General features: G+C 41.5%; 1 protein-coding gene across 3 annotated transcripts in view; it reads right to left on the reverse strand.

Annotated features, from left to right (window-relative positions):
- The window catches only part of esco2 (establishment of sister chromatid cohesion N-acetyltransferase 2), a 41,758-nt gene extending 31,771 nt beyond the window's left edge, over window positions 1-9,987 (reverse strand). Inside the window, exons 1-4 of one of the 3 annotated variants that reach the window (XM_080192616.1) lie at window positions 9,816-9,987; window positions 8,970-9,030; window positions 4,055-4,114; window positions 2,418-3,441 (exon numbers count right to left, since the gene is read on the reverse strand). In XM_080192616.1, coding sequence (XP_080048742.1) covers window positions 2,418-3,441; window positions 4,055-4,107 — 1,077 coding nt within the window. In that variant the 5' untranslated portion in view covers window positions 4,108-4,114; window positions 8,970-9,030; window positions 9,816-9,987. Of the gene's footprint in view, window positions 1-2,417; window positions 3,442-4,054; window positions 4,115-8,969; window positions 9,179-9,263; window positions 9,300-9,815 lie in introns of those variants that run through there. The other 2 variants (XM_080192617.1, XM_080192615.1) reach the window with 2 other exon arrangements.
- Between the last annotated feature and the right edge of the window lie 54 nt (window positions 9,988-10,041).

The following is a 10,041-nucleotide window of genomic DNA, read 5'->3' on the forward strand; positions in this document are numbered from 1 at the left end:
TGGCCTACTCCTGCTCCTATTTCTTATGTTCTTAATACAGACCATAATTCTGAGAGTCAAAAGAAGCAAAAATATTATCAATATATAAGTTAGCAAAGGTTTGTCACCTCTCGCATGCAAGACTTGAAAAGCAGAATCACTCCATTGAAGGCGAAAATAGATAATTTGTGTTAATACAGTTGCATAGAGATTGTAGCCAAAGATATATCGTGAACTGAGTCCAAATCTTCAGTAACTGTTCTAACAATAGGGTTTGAAGAAAAGTGACTGGTTGAAAAAGAAATGGAGGAGCACAACAATACAGGCAGAGGTGTGGCTTTTAAGGAGACTGCCTCCAATTACGCCCATACTAAACTAGCTGGGTTCAAATGAAGCCAACAGAAATATTATGGATATTGGCAGACCAATAATAAAACTGAAAATTTGACAGTGACAAGCCATCTAAATGCTTGCGTTTTGATAGAAACACTTCATGAATCTGAGTGCTTTCTTATTCCAAATGAAGGAAGAAATTAATGGTCTTCTGTAACACTTGGGGATAAACAATAGAACGCACAAAAATAAGTGAGAAATTTTGGCAAAATCTTTACAAAATGTATATGATCAACTATTGGGATAAATGTGCCAAGTCCTGCTTCAATAGTTCCAAAAGGGTCAAACTGAGCTTAAAAAGATCTGCAAGAGATCGAGTAACTAAAATCCTTAAATATTTAAAGCTGTTTAACGACACCTTGAAAGGAATAGGAAAAAGTGGTAACTCTTGGCAATAGAGCCAATAGGAAAATTTTCACTCTTTTGTAAATTAATTTTAAAACCTGAAACATAACCAAATCGCTCAAGAATACAGAAAGTATGTGGGAGATGAAGCAGGATCAGAAATGTAAAGAAACAGATCATCAGCATATAGGGAGAATTTTCTGCTCAACTTCACCCTCTATAACACTTGCACGTCTCCACAGGTCTGCAGTGAAATTACCAGGGGCTTCGTAGCAATTGCGAAACGTAACAGGGAAGGGGAACAGCCCTGACTGGTCCTCAATGAAGATCAAAAGTTTAGAGTGGATATCATTTGTACATACTCAAGTAGAGAAGTGGAGGAGGATTACATTAATTATCTATTTCATTAATTGTCTATTTCATAAATTATCTATTTCATAAAAGTGAGTCCAAATCCAAACTTTTGAAGAGTGAAGAAAAGGTAATCTCACTCAAAAACCTTTTCTGCATCGATTGTTGTAAGAACCTCAGGAACAGCTGTAGTTGAATGTGTGTAAACAATATTAAAAAGGCTCCTTAAATTAGAGGAGGATTGCCTGCCTTGTACAAAACCTGTCTGGTCAGAAGAGGCAGAAGGACAGGTTCAGGTGGTGGACTAAGGCCTGTATTTTGACATGCACATTTAAAAGGGAAAGAGACCTGTCTGAGCTACAATGCAGAGGATTTTCATCTCTCATAGAACTGAAAAATGGCTCAGAGTGTAGCAGGGAGCATTTTACAGAGAAAGTATTCAGAAAATAGAGACAATAATAATGAAGAAAATTGTAATAAGATTTTTTTTTATATAAAATTCTATCATGCCCTGGTGCTTTATTACTTTGCCTGGATTTAGCTGCCTTTTGTATTTCATCTCGGGGAAAAAGGGTAGGTATTTCTAATGCATTCATAGGTGTTAGAAATGGAACATTATTAAAAAATTGTGAAACAAACAAGGATCTGAAAGGGAGTCTGAGGTATAAAAAGTGGAATTAAAAAAAACTAAATTGATCTTTGATCTCCTGCTGATTGGTGGTGATTTCAGTAATAAGTTGTGAGTGATCAGACCGGCAAAGCTGGTGTGCCAAAGTCTACTAGTTCTTTCTTCATGTATTGGAAAAGCTGACTATACTTACAGTTGATGGATACTCACTGAAATAATTTCCACTGGCAGAATGATTGAGAACAAGAGGATACTGAGTTAAGACGATCAGCAAAAGGCACAAAAAAAACTTTACGGTGAGAGTGGTTAACATCTGGAATGAATCTGAATGTGATGGAAGCAGATTTAATAATGGTTTTCAAAGGAAACTTGGATAGCAACTGAAAAGGAACTGCCGGGCTGCAGGGAAAGGGCAGGGCAATGACAGTAACCGAATTACTCTTGCAGAGAGCCAGTATGGGCGCAATGGACAAATGCCCTCCTTTTGTGCTGCAACCATTCTGTGATTCTAGATTCCAGGGTTTGATGGAGCCCATGAAAGCAAAAAGCTTCAATATTCCTGGATCTATATCTTCAAATTAGAGCCGTACAAAAAAGTAGCCACTAATTATGCCAGAGTACTCATTAAATAACCCGAAAAACACATCTAAGAAGTTAAATATTGATGGGAAGAGAGGAGGTAAAAAGTTACAGAAGATTTCATCAAAGTTCTTTATCTTACTTTTGTTGCCAAATCTTCCTGTTGCAAAGACTTCTCCTTGGTTATCGATATTGGATGTTTGAGTTGTGTCACTTCAATTCTCTGAAGTACCACCTTCACCTCTCTCATTAGCAAATGTTCAATCGTGTTGGCAGGCAGGTGTGCATATTTTTCAGCTTTTCTTCCCACTTCTTGTTTAATTACCACCTTATAAGTGCTCTCTCTAATCCCATTACTCATTCCGCTGTCATTAACTACCTGAAGAGTTTCCTTGACAACTTTCTTCACATCTTTCACGTCACTTTTACTACGCTTATACCGGAAGCTGTGATCTGTTGAAAATGATTTGGATTTGGGGTCTGGCAATTTCTGATTGAGCAACAACTGGGTTTTTTTGCCTGTGGAAAAGAAAGCTGCACCTAATTGGATTCGAGGTTTTTGCTGCACCTTTATTCCATTCACTTTTGAAGTGAAAAGAAGTGTCCTGGTTAAAGATCCATAATATGCGTTTTTGTTCTGAAGAGTCATTGTGTCAGTCGATCTGACTTTTTGTTTTATTTGAGTTTCCTTTGAATTCAATGGAACTTTAGAACTGGAAGCGACTGGCTGCTTTACTTTGGCTTTAATTGGTTTATTCATTTGAGACTTTGCACTTTTCACATCATGTTGTTCATCTACAGTAGCACTCTTAGGAAACTTGCTTGCATAAAACAATTTTCTCTCAAGAGGAGTGAGGTACAGCTGCTCCCCCTTCCTATAGAAGGACGTCGTAGGTACAGAAGGTTTGTGCAGATAGCCCTTTTTGCTGATAGCCTTTTCGGTCAGCCTAGAGACTTTCTTCTGTAAATCACCTTGACTTTGATTAACAGATGAGCTGCCAGGAAGATTTTCTTTATCAGAATTAAAAATGCTTTGTCTTAACATTGTTGAAGTTGTTAAATCAGGGGATGATATTCTTGATGAACAGGCAACAGTATCAAAATCAAGGATTCTTTTCTTTGTTGACGTTCCAGATATTGCTCCATTGATAGGGGTATAATTCTGACTGTTGAAAATAAAATGTTGTGAAGATTAAATCATACTAAAATCAATATTTTATACTGAAGCTTTACTTTAGTGTGAAATCAGTGACTTATGCACATACATAATTCTGAGCACCAATCTGGCACAGTAAAATGGAACTGTAACAATTGAACGAGATTCAATACAAAAAACCTTCACATTGCCATCGCATGTATCCGAGACCATTGCATGTACCCGAGACCAATCACAATTCATTATTACAAACTGTGTACAATTGAAATGCTATAGTCCACTTAACATATGGATGAAAACAAATAGCTTCTTTTTCTAACAATATTGTCTTTTTTTTCCAATTCAACCTATAAATCTCTAGGCTCTCAGAAAACACATTTGGAACACTTCACGGACAGTTATACACCATGTTCGATTAGTTCCCATTAAACTAAAGTAATGGTTTAAAGTTTTTTTTGTCTCTGTTTTGAATGTGCAGTATTAATAGAATAGGTTATGGCTAACCGCGAATGACAATAAGCATTTTCATTCAGCCTGGAGCAGAGATGCCTCAAAAACCAGATAGATTTAGGAATGAGTTAACCTAAATACAATTTCATAAACAGTGAAATGTCACAACTTACCAATCATCTTTTGTAGAACTATGCTTCCTCTTTCTTGGAGTAACTGCAGGCATTTTTCCTCTAAGACAGAAAACAAATTGAACAGAAAAGTAAACACTACGTACATAAACAAAAGTAGGCAGGGAGTACTTAGAATAATGAGGACACATTACTTATTCTAACATGATTTACTGGCAGCAAACATCTTAAATATATCATGTGCACTGCATCCTACCTATTGATAAATCAGTATCACCTGCATAAATTAATAAATCTTGACTGGCAACTTGGGACATCTATGATCTACATGAAAAAAAGTGCTAAGGTAGCAATTAAGTTCATGATCTTAAAATAACCCTGTTACGACAGCATCGTTTTATCTACTGAGTACAGTAGCATGGTGCTAATGTCTTCCCTTGATATTCAATGACTTTATCATCACTGAATCTTCCATTATCAACATGCTTGAGGTTACCGTTGTCCAAATGTTGAACTGGACCAGCCATATGAACACCGTGGCTACAATAGCAGGCCAGAAGCTGGGAAGTCTATGTAACTCACAACCTGACTCTACAAGGCCTATCCTCCATCTACAAAGTACAAATCAGAAATCTGATGGCATACCCTCCACTTGCCTGGTTGAGTGAAGATCCAATAACATTCAAGAAGCTTGACACCATCCAGAACAGAGCAGCCTGCTTGATTAGTACCTCAGCCACCACCAACACTCAATGGCAGCATTGTGCACCATCTACAAAAAAGTACTGCAGCAACTTACCAAGGACTGTCTGACAGAACTTTCCAAACCCATGACCTCCATAACCTGGAGGATAAGGACAGCAGATACATGTGAAAATAACCAAACCCCTCTCCCAACCATATATCATCCTGACTTGGAACTATATCACCATTCATTCACTGCAGCTGGGTCAAAATCCAAGAACTCCCGCCCTAGTAGCACATGAACTGCAGCAGTCCAAAAAGACAGATAACCACTACCTCTTAAGGGCAATTAGGGATAGGCAATGAATGCTGCTTAGCCAGCAATGGCACATCCCATGAAAAAATAAAAACAATGTTACTGGACTAGTCATTCAGAAGACCAGACTATTAATCTGGAAACAGGAATTTAAACCTGTAATGGCTGTTGATGAATTTAAATTCAATTAGAATCTCTACAGTACAGAAAGAGGCCATTCAGCCCATCAAGTATGCACAGACCACAATCCCACCCAGGCCCTACCCCCATATCCCTCCATATTTACTCACTAATCCCTCTCACCTATGCATCCCAGGGCACTAAGAGCAATTTTAGCATGGCCGATCAACCTAACCCGTACATTTTTGGACTATGGGAGGAAACCAGAGCGCCCGGAGGAAACCCACGCAGACACGAGGAGAATGTGCAAACTCCACCCAGACAGTGACCCAAGCTGGGAATCAAACCCAGGTCCCTGGAGCTGTGAAGCAACAGTGCTAACCACTGTGCTACTGTGCCACCCCGATTTTAAAATTAATTTAAAATGTAAAGCAAATCTAAAGCTAATAATGATGACCACAAAACTGTGGATTGCTGTAAAACAAAGCATACCAATAAAAGCAAAATACTGCCGACATTTTAAACAAAACCAGGAATTACTGGCAAAAAACAACTCAGCAGACATGGCAGCATCTTTAAAGAGAAATAGAGTTAACTTAGAGTCCAATTTCTTCTATTATTAAGATTGTTTGATTTGGTGCATTGGCCATGTTAAATTTTCCCTCAGTGTAACCAAGCAGGCAACCAGAGGATTTTCATAGTAAATGTAAATCTACTCGACTAATAAATAATAAATAAAGCGAGTCTCTTCACTGGTTCACGGATGGTCGGTTTGGGTTCCGCCACAGCCAATCAGCTCCTGACCACATCACAGCCTTGGTTTAAACATGGACAAAAGAGCTGAACGCCAGAGGTGAGATGAGAGTGACTGCCCTTAACATCATAGAATCACAGAAACAAATAGTGCAACAGAGGCCCCACGGCCCATCAAGTCTGCACCAATATGTGAGAAACAAAGCAGTATTTGACTGAGTATGGCATTAAGATGTAGCAGCCCTGCAAGAATTATATGAGACAGACCAACAGAAAGTTAGCCAATATACCACAGCATGCTGGGAACTCTCTAATACCGGAGGCATTAGACTCAGAATCAGTCCTACCCCCAATAGCCCTTGCAGCGAACTGGTAAAACAATAGAAGTCAGGAATGCGTAAAACACATTTGCAGATGTGAAAATAACTTAATGAAGCAATAGAGTCAGGAAATCACCCAAACACAGTTAGGAAATAATCAGTAAAATAATCCAGTTTTGGTCTCCTTATTTGAGAAATAATGTGGTGCTTTGGAGGCAGTTCAAAGGAGGTTCACCAGATTAACTTTCTTATTCATTCATGGGATGTGGGCATGAATGAAACAATCACCTTTAGAGGGAGCAAATGCATATTCTGACACCAAAACATGACATACAGGCACCAGGACACTAGCAAACAAAGAATGACCATCGAAACTCATTAACAAAGTTTTGCGGTGGCAAAACTAATCAAGTCAGCTCCCCCCCAACCCCGCTTGGCCAAAAGCACTGGAAAGTTTTGGAAGCCAGAAACGAACAAGACCCACAGTTTGAGCAGGGCAAGGTAAGACCACAACCCCCCCACCCATCCCGAGGCATGGCTGGACATGGCGAAGACCTGAGCAGGTTGCCTTCTACACCGAGAAAGGACTGACTGAGACCAAACGGGGGAGAAAGAGAGAGTGAGAGAGGGAGAGGTAGATCGACAGTAACAGGCTGCAGGAATCAAGCAATCGGAACCAGTGAATCAACAAGGAATCAAGATATGGGAAGTATTCGTATTCTAGTGAAACAGGCAGTTGAGTGTAAGAATTCTTAGAATTAAAGTGTGCTATCCTAACTTAAAATTGTTTGAAATAAAGTTGCATTGGTTGAACTGACTTGTACTCAGTTATTGGCCAGTAACTTGCTGAATCACCTGAGTAAAACTTATTGGACAAGCACGTTGGTTGAATGGAATCTATGGGTCCTAGTGCACCCTTCATACATCAAATGAACAGTAAGAAGTCCAACAGGTTTATTTGGTAGCACAAGCTTTCAGAGCGCTGCTCCTTCATCAGGTGAGGGAAGAGTTGAGTTCACAGACAGGGGACATATAGGCACAGCTCTCTTTTTTTAGGTCTCTTTTAGGGCGGTCTTTCGGGTCAAACCAAGTAAACAAACTTAAATTACATTCAGACAAAGAAAAAGGGGGCAGCTCCCCAAAAGGAGGGGGAATGGCCCGAACAGAAACAATTTACAAGATAATGGTTGGAATGTGAGTCTTAACAGGTAAACAGGTCTTTACAGATACAGACAATGCAAGTGGAGAGAGAGTTAAGCAAAGGTTGAAGAGGTGTAAATTGTTTCAAGCCAGGCCAGTTAGTGCAATTTTGCAAGCCCAGGCATAGCTTGGGAGTTACAGATAATGTGACATGAACCCAAGGTCCTGGTTGAGGCCACTCTCATGGGTGCAGAACTTGGCTCTCAGTTTTTGTTCAGTTATTCTGCACTGCACGGAGTTGAGGAGGAACTTCTTCACTCAAAGGGTGGTGAATCTCTGGAATTCTCTGCCCGTTGAAGTGGTGGAGGCTGCCTCGCTAAATATTTTTAAGACACGGGTTGATGGGTTTTTGATGAGAGAGGGGATTAAGGGTTATGGGGAGAGGGCGGGAATGTGGAACTGCGCCAAGACAGATCAGCCATGATCTTATTGAATGGCGGGGCAGGCTCGAAGGGCTAGTTGGCCTACTCCTGCTCCTATTTCTTTTGTTCTTATGTCGTGAAGGCCGCCTTGGAGAATGCTTAACCAAAGATCAGAAGCTGAATACCCTTGACTGCTGAAGTGTTTCCCGACAAGAAGGGAGCACTCAGGGTAGTGTCCTATGCCATCATATTAGCTGCTTCATCAATGATCTTCTTCCCATCATAAGATCAGATGTGGGGACGTTCACAGATGGTTGCATAATGTTCAGCATCATTTGCAAGAAGGAATGGGCAATAAATGCCAGCCAGCCAGTGATGCCCACATCCCATGAATGAATAAGAAAGTTAATCTGGTGAACCTCCTTTGAACTGCCTCCAAAGCACCACATTATTTCTCAAATAAAGAGACCAAAACTGGACACAATACTCCCAGATGTGGTCTCACCAACACCTTACACAATTGCAACAACACTTTTCTACATTTATACTCCAGTATTTTTGCAATAAAGGCCGATATTCCATTTGCACACATGCATTACTATACCACCCACCTCTCTCTCTTACTGGACACAGTGTGAATACATCAGGCATACTGTGTACAACTTGAATCTATGAAGCATCTTCAGTTTAGAAAAACACGCCTAAGTGCTTCAGAGTGTTATATTAAAGAAGTGACCAAAAAAGATAAGTTCAATAGGGCAGGGAAGGGCACAAAAGGCTGGAAGAATTTCAGAGCACGAGGGACCTGGACGGCTGATGATGGTTAAAGCTATATGAATTATAGCTCATCTAAGACTGATAGCAGGCAAGCAGTATGTCAACCAAAGAGGAGTCAAGAAGTAGATATCATTGGCATTAGCAGATTATATAAATTGAGATCACGATGTAACAAAGGGATAGTGTGCAGATGAAGGAGAGAGGGACTGTCAGGGAGCACAGAGTGGGAAGAGAAGCCATGGTTGGAGATGCTTTGGATCATGTAACCAAACAAGGATAACTGCTTGATTATTAGCACGAATCTGAACAAGAAAAGGGCCCTAAAGAATGGAGTGATCAACCATGTCAATTATCAGCAAAGCCACTATGACTCGAGGTTAAAAACAAATTGCAGGAAATGCTCAGCGAACCAGAAACGACCTTACCCCAGAATATAATCCGTGACTTCGGTTAAGGCCTTTTCAATGCTGCGGCAAGGACGGAAATCTGATCAGAGAGATTCAAAAATGAAATGATGAGAAGGATCGGCAAAGATTCATGAGGCAACATCTTAGTTGGAAAAATCTCTCCCCTAAAGCAACACTTATAAACGCAGCGCGTTGTTGTTGTTGATAGAGTGAGGCTCTTCTCCAGAGAGAGGGCCCCTGCCAACCAACCCGTCAAAGAGTTCATCCACTCACTCACTTCTCCGATACAACCTCAAATAGCTTCATTCTCACCTCCTCTGCTGCGGGAGAGGCGGTTAGACTCCCCCCTTCTGTAACCAGCCGCCGAGCGGCTCCGGCTCCAAATCAGATTCAAACTGTCACCACAGTCGCCCGCCGCCGCCGCGAGCGGACTCACAGCTTCCAAATTCCGCGCGCCTTTCACAAGGACCGCCCCCTCCCCAACATAACTGATAGACCCCGCCCCCAGCCTCGCGGATTGACCCCGCCCCCTGGTCTCCGCTGATAGTCATGATGTGGAGATGCCGGCGTTGGACTGAGGTAAAACACAAAGAAATCCCACAACACCAGTTTCTTTGTGTTTCTCCGCTGATCGACCCGTCCCAGCCTTGCCGATAGTCGCCCCCCACCTCCCGGGCCACACTGATTAGCTCCGCCCCTCAACCTTGCTGATAGACTCCGCTCCCCAGCCTCGCTGATTAACCCCGCCCACTGGCCTCACAAATTAGCCCCGCCCCTCCGCCGCGCTGATCAGCCTCGTCCCTCCCGCCTCACGAAGCCCCGCCCCTAACCTCCTCCCTCTCTGTGGACAATTGGGTGGCTGACCTGTCAATCTGCCGAAAGACTCCGCTCGGATTGGGCCAACATGAAGTCCCCCTCCCTCTGCTGGTCCAAACTGAATGCTGAAGGGAGTGGGGGAATACGAAATGAGGTCAAAGTAGACATTTCCAATTGGAACTGAATCAACTTAGGGTTCCATCTATCCCGAGTTCTCACACCGTTAGTTTTTTTTAAATTGCTGTTGGAAAGGTTTTGAATTGATGTTGGGAGG

Source organism: Carcharhinus amblyrhynchos, chromosome 7, assembly GCF_965287045.1.
Source record: "Carcharhinus amblyrhynchos chromosome 7, sCarAmb.v2.hapA, whole genome shotgun sequence".
In the NCBI taxonomy this organism is placed as follows: domain Eukaryota; kingdom Metazoa; phylum Chordata; class Chondrichthyes; order Carcharhiniformes; family Carcharhinidae; genus Carcharhinus; species Carcharhinus amblyrhynchos.